Source organism: Leptodactylus fuscus, chromosome 7 (assembly GCF_031893055.1).
Source record: "Leptodactylus fuscus isolate aLepFus1 chromosome 7, aLepFus1.hap2, whole genome shotgun sequence".
Taxonomy (NCBI): domain Eukaryota; kingdom Metazoa; phylum Chordata; class Amphibia; order Anura; family Leptodactylidae; genus Leptodactylus; species Leptodactylus fuscus.
Window position 1 is genome coordinate 21,141,106 of NC_134271.1, and position 17,002 is coordinate 21,158,107.

Consider the following 17,002-nt stretch of genomic DNA (forward strand, 5'->3'; position numbering starts at 1 on the left):
ATCACAGACTCTCTTTTTAAGTGATGGGATCAAAGCAAACTGGAAAAGGAACATAATATTATGGGGGCAAAGTGAAGGGGACCATTAGGATATAATGTCTGAGGGGCCACTGGGGTGGGACAGGTTAATGTATCAGGGGTCACTGGTAGGACCTATTAAAGTTTGTTGCCTCTGCAGGGGCATTTGATAGTCTGATAGGCCACTGAGTGGCATTATACCATGTGGGAGCCACTGACGGGGCATTATAATTTGTGTGGGTCAGATATTTCTAAAGGGTGTTAATGGCGGAGCCCATTTATGAAATCTTTGTACTAGGACCAACAATGTGTTATAATGGTCCTGATTGTAAGACAAACCTTTTGACCCAGATAGTCATCTGCAGGATCTCATTGTGGTGGACCTGTTGTAACCAGGAGTAGATATCATGTCAGACCCTGGTCATCAAGCCATCCTCTCATGGTCCAACCCTGACTTTAATGGTGTCTATTTACCAAGTGGAAACTTATGTTTGGGAATCTAAAAAAAAATTCATGTCATCATAGTGATGGTAGCATAACCCACTATTTGGTTCCACAAATTTATGGAAATCCAATGGAGAGTCTTTATGAAACTTTGAGTCGATGTCCTAAATGTCTGACAACCTTTTCTCTATGTCTGTATGTTTATTATGTGTCTTCTACAAAACGTATGTCTTAAATGGTTACTAGACAAAGACAACACGCTGGCATTATTCTGCTAGAGTTCCTTTATTTCCGTCTTAGCTTTCCCTTTATATAGCCATCATCCCCTTTGGTGTCAGAAATCCCCGTTGGTCTTTACCTGGACAGTACGGTATTGATCAACTAATCGATCAGACTAATGCCAGGTCCCCGTTGCTTGCCTTTCACGATATCTGAGGGATAACCATTTTCCTTTGCAGCAGTGTACCCCTTCGCTCCCCTCCCCCCAAACCGTAAAAAGCTATATTGATAAAATGACTCAGCCTTTATGAAAGATGAAGCAGAGGCCAATGTGCGATGACTGTGATAGTCTGTTTCTGGCTGTTCTTCCATACAGAACTTGTTCATTATCGTGCTTTTCTCTTGTGTCTTGGCAGCTGGGAGGATGTGGGATCCTTGGAGTCGGTATCTGGTTGGCGGTCACGCAGGGGAACTTTGCCACGCTCTCCTCCTCTTTCCCTTCACTGTCTGCTGCCAACTTGTTGATAGCTACAGGAACTATTGTGATGATCGTGGGTTTCCTGGGCTGCATCGGTGCTATTAAAGAGAACAAATACCTACTGCTGAGTGTAAGTACGCCTTATTGTGGGGGTTGTATAGTACTGGGCATCCTAAAAACAGAGAAAAACAAGGTGCGGTGAACAATATGGATGTTCAGCCCAAGCACGAGAGGCGAAATATAAATGTCATAAAATGTGATATGTAATAATATTAGTATGTAATATAGTTATACTATACACAGTACTATGAAAATTGTTTGGTATAGATAATACAGCAAATCTGCAAACACAATTCCGTGCTTTTATGGAGCCATTGCTTCATTATTGAAAACCTATATAAGGTACGTCCATATGGAGCACATATGGCTGTCTCAGAGTCTGTATGTCTCCATACTAGCTGTAGGCACTACATGTGTCGCCACGTGTTGCTTGTGTACACCAGCTTGAAAGCATGGTATCTGATGGAAAAGACTCCATATAAATTAAAGGTACACTCCAATGTTTATGGAGCTGTATTGTTGAGTCCTAAAAGCATTCTGTGGATCATAAAACATTTTGTAAGTGAATAGTACATGTGAATATTTGTAATATATCTGCTTTACCTGCTCTTATCTTTTTAGCATCTGTACCTGTTTTTAGCCTACACAGAAGTCTATGGAGAGGGGAAGGAGGAGGACACTGGTATTTGATTTATTGCCTCATTCTGTGCAGTAGTAGAGAGGTTTAGTAATTGCAGCTATTTCTGTGTCAGTAGCTATTTCTTTTCCACCAGCCTCTGCCTCCCCCTCCCCTCTCTCTGTAGACTTCTGTGTATAAAGGAAGTCAGTCTGATAAGCAGAGAAGGAAACCTATTTCTGTAAAAATATATATGGCAAATTTTCTTATATTCACCTATAGTATTCATTTATCATATGTTGTTGTAGAATTGGAGCAATGCTTTAAGGCCTCTTTCACATCTGCATTGGTAATCCGTTCAGGGGAGTCCGCATGGGGACCCCCCTCCCTTCCTGAACAGAATACCAAACACATTGGCAAGCGCTGTGCAGTGTAAGCACACGGACCCCATAGACTATAATGAGGTCCGTGTGCTTGCCACGAGATCTCCACAGGGAACATGCGGACAGGGAAGTACTTCGCAATCTACTTTTCTGTCCGCATGTTCAGTGCAGAGAACTCGTGGCAACCACACGGACCCATTATAGTCTATGGGGTCCGTGCGCTTTCACTGCACAGTGCTTGCACATGTGCTTGGTATTCCGTTTGGGGGGTCCCCATGCAGACTCGCCCAAATGGATTACCGATGCAGATGTGAACCAGGGGTCAGGCTGATCATACACATTAGATGAATGTTAAGTCACCTACAGGACCAGCTGATACATATAGGGTCCTTATGATTCTCCCTGGGGGATAAGGATCAGGCTGCTGGAATTCAATAGAATCCATACATTTGTTTCCCAGGATATATTCCCAGGGTATAGCAGTGGCTTCGTCACGAACAGTCAGCTGAGCTGGGGAATCTGGGTAGTTGGACATATATATACATAATATACATATATAATATATATATATACATATTATAATATATATATATATATATATATATATATATATATATATATATCATGTATGGCTAGCGTTAAAATCCTAAATGGCAGGCAAGTTGTCCCTACAGTGAAGGGTGCTAACATTGTAACTCCCATTAACTGGGGAAAGACAATAGAAGAAACATAACACGTGAAACATCTGTAGATAGTAGTAGATGCAAATGGTTCATACCTAAGACTTTACATCTTATACCATCCAAGCTCTCATGGTTTGGTGGTTAGGATAATGTCTATAGGTATTGTCCTTGTGAATATCTTGCTGAATCTAGTGCATGTGGTCACATGTACAGATCTAGCAACTTTAACTTGACACCTGACATAAACCTAACCTAACTAACTTGACTTCTTAAATGCTTTTTGCTGGGTTAAATGATAGGACTACACACTGCCGCAAAATATTTGTCAGCTTGAAGTTCGCTACGTCTGAACATGATTCCCAAATCACTAGGGTACCTGCCGTCCTACAGAAACTACACATATGTTGTCCTGTTGTTTAGCAGGTGAAATAGCGGTATATCTATCACTAGGGCAAACCTTCCAATCTAACCATTTCATTCCATTAAAATAAGGTCATTATGGTCTGTCCTTGTCCCTGTATAATGTATGGTGTGCGGTTTACAATGACATCAGGCTCTAATGACCTTATTTTTCATGGGCCGGCAGAGGTGACTGGATAGGATGGACATCATGGATTACAGATTAGACATAGAATAAACATCTGATATTTATATATCCCCTGTCATTCTGAAGGTTTGGAAGGGCAGTCCTAATAACAACCATGTCAATGATGTTGATGTAATAATATTAATATAGTTAATTTTCTACAAGACACACAGAACACACCCTGGCACATGGTTACTTTCCTCATGTACCTCAATGGGCGATAATAAGACTAATTACTTTCAGGTTAATGTTAAATTCCTTTAATCTTACCCAATCAATACAAGACTTTAATATTAATGCAAGCAGCACTTTGCTCTCTGCATGTTTTGTGTAGAAACCACACGGACCCCATTATAGTCTATGGGGTCCAAGGCTTTCCTTTAGGCAACCGCTTTTTAATTCATATAGGTTTCCATTCTGGGGGGTCCCCAAGTGGACTCCCCAAACAGAAACCCGAACACAGATGTGAACCAGTGGACATGACATCTTGTCACTAATCTATATGGCAAGAGATTATATGGTAACATTTCTGTAGATCCCCTTTTACAAGATGGAGGCCAAGCTGTGTCCTGGACAGTATGTTTTGGTATACAGTTCTTTTTGTCTGTATATCCTGGTGCAGGAGACTGCATTTTTAATACCAAAGGCTTCAAAAAACGTACACTGGGCGGTATACCCTATGTGTGATGAATGCCACTCTGTCATGTATGTCACAAGCATCCTTCTGCATACAGGGCCTTAGATAACAGTGTGTCCAAAATGCCCCCCAAACTAATAATAGTGTAGTGTAGAGACCTTTAATAGGAGCACAGACATATATTTATGTGAAAATAAAGCAATGCAGAGATAATCATTATCTTAGATATGCAAATCAGCCTTCAAGTGCAATAAGGGTGGGGTCTGATTTGCATACAAACATGCATGTGCTCCGAACCACACCTGGGATCGCCGCCCATCTCAGACCCTTTTGCCTTGATCAAGATGTTCAGTCTCTGCCTGCTTCACGGCAATCTATAGGCAAATCTGGCAAATTGGGCCCTGGTGCAGGGTGCATTGCAGGATGATTTTGCATATACTTATAAAAGATTTTTATCTCTGCATTGCTTCTTTGTTTTTGACCACAAAGATATCTTCACGCTCCTATTAAAGGCTTGTACATTGCACCATTAGACTCAATGCACAAGCCGAGTGTGCCCACCGAGGGGGCGTCCAATGGTCCGTTCCATTGAAAATGGAGAACAGATTGGTAAGTGCATCACAAAATGTACTCAGATGTCACCCCGCTGCAAAATCAGCCCCTCCTTGGGTGCACACTCGGTCATGTACATGACATCTTATTGGCTAGGGTGGCATTTTGGATCTGATAGATTCTGTTCTAGAATATATTGCACATTTTTCCTATTTTTATTGATGTGTAGCCGGGCAGTCAAGTCTTTACAACACACCGGCCTTTTTCATTTTCTCTATAAACCTGGATTTCATTTTATTTCACCGCACTAGACCAGTCTGCACTGCTATTTTTACCCTACGAGACAAGAGCCGCCATAAAACTGCTAGACCCCATTATAATTTAGAAGGATCAGTCAGGTGTTATTGGTCTCGGTTAAAAAATGGAGCTTTCATATCTTTGATAGGATCAGGAGCCATGACGGTAGCGTGACCAGAACATTAGCCTGTAGTGTATCTCCGCCGAGATGTTCGGCCCTGTCTGGCCTTCTAAACAGGAAGGGTAAAATCCGTGTCCATATAATAGACTGCGGCCTGCCCGCGCCTGCGACCTGCCTATACCTTTAACCATATAAGTGATTTACAAACATTTTGCTATGAACGCCCCTGTTCTGTGAACCACAAAAAACGAAAGCGTTGGTCCCCGGGCACAATATTTCTAAATATTACTTTAGGTTTGTAGCTCGTTCAGGTTAATAAAGTCCCTTATTTTTGCAGTATTGATCCACTTAGAGAGGAGACAATTCTCCTCCATCACCCAAAAGTTTGCCCCTTTCGCGGCGGTATGTCAGCACGGAGAGCAGAAAGGTTAACAGTGATCTTACAGAGGATGCCAGCTGTGTGACATTCAATCCTCCCAAGCTCAAACACCGAGCAACTGCGGCATGAAATATTACAGAAGAGAAGTCGGGAGCCGAGGGAAGAGCAGGAAATAAAAACACACTTTACAGCTTGCCCAGGAGGCTTCGAGCGGGAACTCAAATTGATTTTACTATCTCTGTACGCACCACAGAGATGGCAGCGGCACAAGTGTGGTTATTTTGTGATGCATCCGAGGAAGAGGTGGGGATTATGGATGCACATTTCTATTATAACTTGTGACACATCTTTCAATAACAGCCGTGCGGCTTCCACCGTATCCTCTGTGAAACATTTCATTTTCTAGTTAGAAGCCATCGGTGGTTAGAAAGTACATGGAGCAATGTTGTTTGCTCATCTGAAGTTCTGTTCTCGGTGGTTCACAACGAAAAAGTCAGAAAGGGCACCAGAAAATGGTGTATGGCGGCGCTTGTTTAACACCATGGCCTGATTCTTGTAAGCCGTGGCATGCTACAGAAGAATCCCGGAAGATGCAGGGTATAAGTGGATGTATCATGACGATCACCCCTCTGTGTGTGCCCTAAATGGGTATATGGATCTCAGGACACCCCTCTATGAGCATTCATTTACCTGGCCACCATGTTATCCAGGGGCATAGCCGAGGCCAGGGGCATAGCTTATGTTGTGCCTTTCATAAGGGCTCGTTCATATGGGGCAAGAGGGGGCAGAATCTGACGCCGAATCCACCCCCTCACAACAGAGGTCTATGTAGACCGCTAGCTTCCTTTTTTCCGTGAGTGGTATGTTCCGGCTCACAGAACAAAGAAGCGAGCTGCCCTTTCTTCAGGCCGATTCTGTGGCTGAGTCAGCCCCGGCGTCCGCCTCGCGACAGCACCCTCCGGACTAGGCCAATTCATTTGAGCCTACTCCAAATGAATGTCGCGGCAGGCGGATTTTGGTCCTATTCTGACGCGGCTTCCCGCATCAGAATCGACCAAAATACACAGTCCTGTGCCCCGTGTGAACGAGGGTGTGAACAAGGCCTAAGTATTTGTGCCCCTAGATCAGTGATTCCCAACAGGGGTGACACCCAAGGATGCCTTGGAAATCCACAAGAGGACCACAGCATTCTGGTTGGGAGGATGACCGCATGCTGTCATTCAATGTTATCTGCGTCCATAGGACGTTTTTTGTCTTTTGGTAAGAATTATTTGGTAGGGGTTCCTCCATTTTTCCAGGGGTGCCCAGAGATTGAATAATTGGCTTGAATAATAATAAGCAAGCCAATGTTTGTGCCCTCAAATAACAATAAGGCCACCTTTGTGCTCTCAGATTAACAATACCCCCTGGTGCTCCCACAGAAAATAGTGTCCATCATTTACAGTATCAGTAGCAGAGTGTGGGGTCTGTTCCTTCCCCAGCCAAAACTATGGGAAACTTCATGAAAAGGTCAGCGTTGATTTGTTAGTGGGCTCATCTCACTTTCCAGAGCCCCATGCGTTCAAGGAGAGGGAAAAGCTAGCTTAGTTGCCCATAGCAATCAATCACAGTGCAGCTTTCATTCTGCATTCGGCTCCTGAAAAATTAAAGCTGTATTGTGATTGGTTGTTATGGGCAATTAATGTTTTTAGGCTGTTTTAATAAATCTGCCCCATTGACTTTAATGCTAATGTATTATTCTATATAAAAATCAGAATATAACCTTCAGTGGGTGAGTGTACGTCATGGTTAAGCCTTGGGTTTATGATGCACATTATAACCCCATTATCATTCAAGATGGATTTTTTTTCCCAAAGTGGCATAACATGTCTGTGGGATGCAGATTCCATGTATATTTTAAAGGGGTATTCTCAACTGGCTTGTTCAGCAGCCTGCATGCTGTGTGTTCTGTTCACTTCCTGGTTTTCTGGGCACATTGGTGGGCGGGGTTTCACTTGCTCTGCTATCTGCTATGTTTGCAGTCAGTAATGAGGGATTGGTTGTAAATGCATTACCACAGTTGAAGCTGATGTAGCAGAGCTGGATTTAAGTCAGTTTGATATACATACAGAGGTAACGGAATCCCTATCTCAGCCCTTATCAGCCAAATTCAATTAAACCGACTGATAAGTGGAAGAGCTGAAGATAAAACAGCTCAGAAATCCCGGAGCTCTCACCTCCCCCCTCCCCAATCTGAGGAGCTCCGTTACTTGTCTATGGCAGAGACATACACAGCTCAGAGCTGCTCCTAGCACTCAGTCCCCATCTCCTCCCCCTCTGAGAGTAGGCAGCTACGTCACTTGTGGATGAGGGAGATAAGCTCAGCACCAGGCCTGTGGTCATGGAAACAGAGTGTACACAATGAAGTGAATAAATTAAGATAGCGGCCAAACAAAGCAGTTTTGATAAAGCAATGCATTTAGGAATCGTCTTAAATCCACATAAACTAGCAGTTTAGATAGGATCCTTGTGATGGGACAACCCCTTTAAGGCATAATACGCACCAAAATCAGCATGACAATAACTTCATATGAACATATCCTTAGGCCAAGTCCAGTTGTGGCAAAATTGCCATGGATGTGCATACATGTGGATGTAGCAATAAAAATACGGGGATTTTAGTCTGGATTTAGCCTTAATACATATTTTTCTAGTCCAAGAATATAAATTTCCTTGGTTTTATGCTGCATCAAATGAAATAACCGAACCAAGGGCGTAACTTGAGGGGACACAGAAGGTGCAATCATACCTGGGCCTAGGAGCCTTAGAGGGTGCATACGCACTAGTATAATTGGGGTCACAGTTGTGTCTAGGCCCATAAGCCATGGGGACCTAAATGTCACACTCAGCACACTAAAACTTATTTAACAGGGGCAACATGGTGGCTCAGTGGTTAGCTCTGCAGCCTTGCAGCACTGGAGTCCTGGGTTCAAATCCTGCCAGGAACAACATCTGCAAGGAGTTTGTATGTTCTCCCCGTGTTTGCGTGGATTTCCTCCCATTCTACCAAGACATACTGATAGGAAAAAAAAAAGCCCTATTAAAAAAAAAAAAAAAAAAAAAATATTTTAGAGGCTGCTCAGGGTTAAGTTATTTTACGGTTTATCCTTAGATTGGTGGACGCTACACAGGGGGCGGAGCTCCTTATTGTGTGTAGGACGGGCGCCAGAAGTGTCTTTGTACAGCTGATCAACGCGGGCTCGGCTAATGACTCCCAATGATTAGACATTTATGGCCTAGCAAAAAGGATTGGTGTTGAAACCCCAACCCCTTTAAATTTATTTGATTTACCGTAATTTCTGATTTTATTTGATAGCTGTCAGCCTGTGCATTAAAAATGTATTACCCCTGACCACTGTGCCATGGAGTGAGACGGATGAAGAAGATTTATATTACACTGAGTTTCACTGTAGGAATGGAGAAAATGACAACTTTAATGCCAAAAATAGCAGTTGGTCAGCAGCATATTGTCAACAAGGGATTCCTCGGGGTAGGTTGTGGCACAAAAGGGGGGGGGGATTACTGTGTAATGGGGACTGACAGTGGATAGGAATAATGGGGAGCTTGACGTGTTGTCTTTATGTGTCTAGGCCTAGAAAGGGAGATGTAATGGGAGTCGCTGACAGTCTTAAGGAGCGGTTTTGCCAGGGGACCCAAGATGAACTTTTTCATTATGTGCCTTTAGTTACGATCCTGACGCCAAAATGGCCTTTTCTCCTCTTCGTTCCTGTTAATGGGTTATATAGTATATCATAGTAAGTTTATACCACAAATACGTCCTAGCTCTGGATTACTAAGCTTTGTGACTGCAGCTGCAGGCGTTCTTTTTAGTTACTTAACGTGCCTCCATAATGTCCGCCAATCCTTGTAACATTACATTTAGGCCCTTCCATATTCTGCAGACTGCCGTCACTTACATCAATAGGGTCACAATATAACCTGTCTCTCGCCCATTAGTCCCTAACAGTATCACTTTTCCTTAGCACCAGTATTGATAAATCCCTGCCAGTATTTCTATAAAAGGTGTAAAACCACTTATATTTACCGTAACGTTAGTCAATGCAGGAAGGACGGCACAGTGTGGTTAGTGCCCTATGACACATCCTCATTATCACTCACCATAGTCTTCCTCTATGGTCGGAGAAGCCGGACAGCATAAACAGTGGGGCATGTATTGTAAGGCGCGGCGTGTCTTCTCGGATAGCATAGAGAATGTCTTGGTCATTTAATGGCCTCTTTCTTCTATCCTAGCGAGCAGTTTATAGAGTGTCCCTCCTCACCGGTGGGATCTCGTACGTGTGCGCTTCCAGCCATCTAATCGCCTCCAAGTAGTTATTGGAACGAAGGAAGCACATTGCTGATTTCTTTCCTCCCTTAATGAAACTCCTCGGATCGTGTAAATGTAATTTCTAGAGGGAAGAAGTAAGAGAACAAGGGTACTGAGAGAACATATTATGTCTTTATTGCTTTTTTACCTAATATAATCATGTAGAAAATCCCCTGCCTGCTTTCCAGGAACAGATTGTGCAGAGTTGCCAGAATTCTCCCCACCGTTGTGTCTACGAAGGGTCGCTCTAAAAACGATATTTAGCTCCGGGTATGGTTACAGCATTATGTCAATAAGGAAAGAAACTGAGCAATATTAGAAAACCAATATGTATTGACTTTTCTTAGATATGTATATGAAATTTTTTTATGGGTGACTTTCTTACAATTATTCGGTGGGCTGCTGCCTCTCCTGATACCCATTGGTCTCAGCTTGGCCAAATAATCCATGTGTACTGTATGAGGGAGGAGAGGAAACCTTAGGCTCCTCCAGAAGCACCGGGTCTACCCAAGAAGAAAAGGAGCAGGCAGCCAAATTCCAACTGCCCAATCCTTATCGCCCCTGGCAGCAGCCATCAGGGCCCATATACACATATACTGCCAAAATCAGTTCCTTTGCCCACAATTCTCTATTATGTATCCTTGGCTTCTAGATTGAGCGGATAAGAGGGTAACAATATTTGAGGATACATGTTGAAATATTCAGGATATGTTTAAAGGGAAAGGTCACAGAAGAAAGTGAAATGCCATATACTCTGCTTCAGTTTTAGAGGTCTCATCATGTTCTAGGTCTTTATAAAACACAAAAACAAATTAAAACTTATTTTTTTGTGTTTTTTTTCCCCTTAGTTCTTTATCTTGCTGTTGATCATCTTCTTACTGGAGCTCATTGTGGTCACTCTCTTCTTCATCTACACAGATAAGGTAAGGTCTTCTCCTCACTTCACCAGACCTTTTATCCACCTTCAGTACTCATAGTACAGCATCTTGTTCTGGTCTTGGGGCCCCACATGATTAGAGTCACACACAAAGATGGCTAGAAGTAAATTTTACTTTGGTAGACCTGTTTTTGGTGCCTTTCCTTGACAGAAGAATGGCTTCAGGTACTGTCAGGGACTGTCATGCCCAAACACTGTATAAGTCAAGTCAATATTTGATTGATGATGTCTGACCTCCAGACTGGGGCTCTGTGACCACGATGGTGTACTGATGGCAGGAGTCCTAAATAAGGGACCATCAATACGAGTCTGAAAACTGTGCATTATATATTTTTTTTAAAGGGATCCTACCATTAAAACCCTTTTTTTTTATGGTTGACACGTAGGAATAGTCTTAAGAAAGGCTATTCTTCTCCTATCTTTAGATGTCTTCTCTGTGCCACTGTTCTGTACAAATCCCGGTTTTTGCCGGTATGCAAATAAGTTCTCTCCGGGGGCGGTCCTCAGCGCTCAAGCAACACTGGGGGCGTCCCCAATGCCGCGAGAGAACTCTCCAGCGCCGCCTCCAACTTCTTCAGGAATGGGGTCTTCATGCGTCTTCTTCTGGCACAGGCGGTTAAACTTCTAGGCCTCGGGCAGAGCTGACTGCGCATACCCACAGGCCACAAGAAAATGGCCGCTTACTTACTATGTAAGCGGCCATTTTTCTTGTGGCCGCAGGCATAAGGCCAAGACTGTCATGTCGTTTTCCTGGAATTTATCAACCCATCCATGCCAGTTTTTTTGCCTCTGACCCAGCGCCGCACCTCCCATGAGGCGACCTGAAGCGAGCGCAAGCTGGACAAGCTTAGCGCCGAGTGGTGGTTTGGGGAGGCCACTGGAGCAACCTCCTCTCACGCTCAGGCAGAGAGCAGGTCGTCTCCGTGCCTGCCCTCTGCCGGCGAACGGCGCTAAGCCCCGCCCCCTGCACTTTACCACGCCCCCTCCACTCCGCCCCCTCCTCCGGCGGGGGGGGGGGGGGGGGGTGGCGGCTTTCTGTAGTTCGCCTCAGGTGGCGAGGTGACGCCTCAGGTTCGCCCCTGCTCTGACCATCATATTTATTAAAACCTCCACCAGATCATGTATCGTACAGGAGATCTATGCCAGCTCCTTACTGGTGTAGATTACCATTCTGGTGTATGCACGTGCGCCAAATTTATTAAAAGGCCAAAGCCTCCTGATTATTCAGGCACGCCTTATCCCAGTTAGGGCCTTTATTAAAAGGGTAGGAAACACCAGTCTTACAATAGCTCACATTGGCCTCGACTCTCTGTTGTTTAGGTCCCTCGAAGGACCAGAAGAACGGACAGATGGACTGCTAAAATATCAGTTACATACGCAACGTGATGGACCTGGTTATATTGTCCTTTGTTTTTTTAACTGAACGCAGAAGACAAAAAAAGCTGTTCGTGTAGGACTTTTTGGTCCACCGAGTCTGGCGCAAATGTGAACAAACATAGCCATAATAAATTCCCTCCCTCCACTACAAGTCTGTGTCTCCTGAGGCCAGTGCACTATACCTTGGCTGTCTATGCATTAGCTGTAGTATACGGTAGTTTAGACCGCTCGTCCCCTTATAGTCCAGTGACTCTGGCACAAAGCAGACCATCTGTGTAGTTAGTACCTTGTATAACCTGTCATCAGCAGCCGTGCGTTACAATGGCGTCCCATCAATGTGCTCGCTTGACATCATAAACTAGGTGTTAAGTTCCTGTGTTTGCACTTTGGCATTGGACATATGTCATCACAATGGGAATAGCTTTCATCCGTCACATGTCATTATAGCGGTGGAAATCTGCAGAGGCTGCAGTACACGGCTCCCCTGCCTTTTCAGCATGTGACACCATAAACTAATGCATTACATGGCAGCCAGGTCCCTTTCCATCTCTTTTATGCTCTCGTCTCCAGGTAAATTGATGTTGCTGTTTTTTATTTCACTGCTGTTTTGTTTTTTTTGTTTTTTATGCTGTTCATTGTTTGCAAAGTAATTATGAAGCCGGCATTAGTCAAACACAGAGACATAAGTGGCTGATCTGCATAAATTCAGCAAACCTCAGGAAAATGGAAATAAGGCCTGCATTTGTTGGATACAAATAAGGAAAATTGTCAGTTTAAGGCCAATTGAGCATCACAATAAAAATGTATTGAAATACATGTGCGGAGTCAGCAAGCGTGGAAATGCTCTCAGGATATTATATAATGTTACATAGTCAATGAGGTTCATGTGGATATGCTCATTCATGGAAGGGGGCAGATATAATTATAGCCATCTATTCCATGGAAAGGTTATCTAGCGTTCACAAGACAATTATCCTGTTGTGGGGATTCCTGACCTTTATGGCTATTAGTCCCATTATGCATGAAAACTATTCTTAAAGGAACACTTAACTCAGAAATAATCATACGAGGATACAAGAAATAGACTTGGCCTCACTCTTTGTGTTTGCAGCATATTCTGCATAATCCCGCAACAGCCGATTTGTTCCATCCTCATCTGAAGGCTAATTAGAGGAGGCATGGTCTAATTCTAATACAACACAGGGGTGTGTTCACATGGTGGAATTTGACACCGATATTAAGGTGGATTCTGCCTCAAAAATAGTGCCAAATTCTGTCCTCAACTTACCTCCTATTGTTTCTAATGAGAGGCAAATATAGAAACAGAATGCCAAAAAAATAAGAGTCCTGCTCAATCTTGCCGTGGATTTCGCACATGAGTAAGCCATAGCGTTCACGGCTTCAGCCTCATTCGTCTGGAGCTTCTTGAAAGGAAAGCCAGACGGAAGGCCACCTTAAATTTCATTTCCGCCATATGAAACTACTCTAAGGACGCTCCTGCTCCAGCCAGTTGTCTTAGGGTAAGTTTAAACAGGGTTTTTTGGTTCGGAACCTGAGGTGGAGGCCACCTCTGGTTCCGGACCAAAATACGGGTAGCTGCGACTGGATGCCGGCGCAGTGTATCGTCATCCAGTCGCACAATCCGCTCCGGATTAGGCCCAAATGAATAGGTCTAGTCGGGAGGAGGGAGTGTCTTCAGGGACAATCGCAAGGCAACTCCACCTGAAAGAATGAACATGTCGCTTCTTTTTTCTGGGAGCCGGAATAAACGGCTCCCGGAAAAAAGAACTGAGGTTGATATGGCCTCAAAATCCTTACCAAAAATCCCTGTGTGAACTTACCCTTACAGACAACTCTTGGACACAGAGAGACCATGACATAACTAAGAATGTCAGGGCCCCGTGGTGAACTTTTGCCATACCCCCCTTCCCCCCCCCAAAGTATAAAGACCCCTGAGTATAATGATAGTGTTTGTGAGGCCCACAGCCTTATTTTCTGATCCTGCTCACAGCTGCCTCTGGAGCCGGGGAAGTGACAGCGGCTGTGAGCAGGAGCCAGGATCAGTAAGGATTGTAAGTAAATGGGGCCCATATTACTTATTATTATGACAGACTATTAAAAAAAAAAAAAAAAATTCACTGCGGTAGCGGCTGCCCCCAGGCCCTGTAAAGTCCCGGGCCCTGTGGCAGCCACTACCCCGGTAGTTACACCCCTGCAGAGAGAACATTTCCCTTATACATTTTTCAGATTTAATGGTAGTATAATACAGAACAAGGCCAAGAAAATGGTGAACATGAAGGGAGGAAAGTTCTGAAACATTTTTTTTTTTTTTTTTTTTTGTGTGTAGTGTTCCTTTAATAGAGATATAGAATAGTAGGTTTGATGGGCAGCACAAAAATGCAATACCCCGACTGAAGATTAGTGTATGCCAAAGAATATACAGGATGAGATACAAGGTACTACAGTATTGGGCTTTAGAAGAAAAATGTGGTTTACAAGAGCTGACAAATAGCACCGTAATTCTAATGTATGTAGACACTTTGTCAGGGCTTATATTTATGAAGCTGTGCATAATGAGAATTTAGAAGAATAAAATCAGATATAGTTGTAGGAAGTATCAGAGCTGTGACTACGCTTCCCTTCAGCTTTCTCTTTGGCTCTATATATAAATCCCCCTGATACTAATCAGAGAGTGCTGATAGCATAGGTACATGCAATGCAAATGTTGAAAGCTGCAGGGAAAACCTGCATGTGATATGCAGCAAAATACATCTGACTTCACGTGGCTTTGCAATGGCAGATTTTTTGTGACTGAAATTTTGCAACATGTTCACATGGTGCGTCCCCAGCCAAAATAAGTTTCCAGCGATTCACGGTTGATCGCATATGCTTCAGGGCTCCACTGATAAACAAAATGTCCCCTGAATTGTCCAAGCCCAGTGACATCCCCATACCGTAATCTCAGCCATCTGACTATACATAAAGGGGTCTTCTTCAAAGCCAGAGAATGTAGTAAGATAAGAAAAAGGAATAGCTAGTTAAGAAAAATGGGAAGACTCCATATCCTTTTTTCATTACTTATAGAAAATTGGTTTCATAGCAAGCTCTATACAATAAAGCAGCCTAGCATTGCCAGGATGGGAAAGGCCATAGTTTTTAGCCCTTCCTAGCCTTATATTACCAGATTACGGCTGATCATCTGAAGTGATTATACTGGGTCAGGATAGTACCTGGCTCTTCCCAGTAGCCTTGGTGGAGGTGGTTACCAGACTAATGATAGTCACCTGCCCTGATGCTCCAGTGTCCTCCCAATGCAGTCCAGTCCTGCTTCTCCAGTATCTTCTTGAAATGAAACTCCTTGTGAGCTGCAACGTCCTGTATCCCATCCTCTGAAGACACTGATTGGCCTCAGCAGTCATGTGACCACTGAGGCCAATCAGCGCCTCGTGAAGGGATCTTGTGATGTCACAGGTCCTTCACTGAGGCTTCTGATTGGCCTCAGCAGTCACATGCATTGGGGAACTTCTGCCAGAAGGCAACAACGGGCAGTTCGGAACCGTGTCGGGAGGCATCGGCCCTCGGACTATTTCAAAAATACAATTTTTGCTCTTACAACCCCTTTTATAATGTATGCTATTACTAAAGTAATAAAAACACACCGAGACATAAGAAATGTTTTCAGTGAAATATAACCCCCCCCTACCCTACACACCGTTTGATCATTTTATATAAATAAATAAATAAAACTCGCCTCGTCTTCAGTCTTCTCCCCCATGAAAACAGAGGTTAATGAACTTTGCTTTCTATTGTGTCGCAGGGGACCTAAAGATGTGCAGGAATTATTAATAGGTGTATTAATAATTCTGATGCATGTCGGCGCTTCATCAAACCAATGAAAACAATTTAGCTCCAAGATGGTTTTGGATACAAGCCTGTAGAGTTATTGGAAGGGGTGATGGGGGATGGGTGGCTATTGTGATGGCTAAAATATAATATACTATCGCGATCCTCCAGTAGTAAGATCGCCCTCACTTCAGTCATTTGGAAATCTGCTAGGCCTCCTGCCTAGGGGACCATATATTGCCTTTATTTTGGAAGGTTCTTTGCATCATAGCGATTAGAGATGAGTGAGTAGTACTCGATCGAGTAGGTGTTCAATCGAATACTACGGTATTCGAAATACTCGTACTCGATCGAGTACCACTCGCTGTTCAAATGTAAAAGTTTGATGCAGAACCAGCATTGATTGGCCGAATGCTATACAATCGACCAATCAACGCTGGTTCTTCTCCTACCTTTAGAAGTCTTCTCCGTGCAGCGTCCCCGCGGCGTCTTCCGACTCTTCATCCACTCTGCCAGGCATCGGGCCTGGGCAGAGCCGACTGCGCATGTCCGCTTGTAGTGCCCGATGCCTGGCAGAGTGGATGAAGAGCCGGAAGATGCCGCGGGGACGCTGCACGGAGGATCCAGCCCGACCCTCACTGGTGGACTTGGTAAGTATAATTTGATCGAACGTTGCCTACCCCTGAAACGAGCATTTCCCCCCATAGACTATAATAGGGTTCGATATTCGATTTGAGTAGTCGAATATTGAGGGGCTACTCGAAACGAATATTGAACCTCGGAAATTTTACTGTTCGCTCATCTCTAATAGCGATCTATAATGTGTGATTTTCTACGATCACGTGTGTGCATGGGGCCTAGTAGTCGTAAATGATAGTCCAAATGGCTATAATTCCCTATTAGCTGCCATTGCAGAATTGGGCTCTTTATTAGGGACTGTGACTTGTTTACCAGCAGAGGAATGTACTTCATACTTGTGTTTATGACTTTTTCTCATTGTAGGGTAT

At 43.8% G+C, this 17,002-nt stretch overlaps 1 protein-coding gene across 7 annotated transcripts in view; it reads left to right on the forward strand.

Annotated features, from left to right (window-relative positions):
* The window catches only part of TSPAN4 (tetraspanin 4), a 360,764-nt gene that overhangs the window by 313,520 nt on the left and 30,242 nt on the right, over positions 1–17,002 (forward strand). For all 7 annotated transcript variants that reach the window (XM_075281319.1, XM_075281321.1, XM_075281320.1 and 4 more), the window contains 2 exons: positions 1,097–1,288; positions 10,687–10,761. In XM_075281319.1, coding sequence (XP_075137420.1) covers positions 1,097–1,288; positions 10,687–10,761 — 267 coding nt within the window. The remainder of the gene's footprint in view (positions 1–1,096; positions 1,289–10,686; positions 10,762–17,002) is intronic.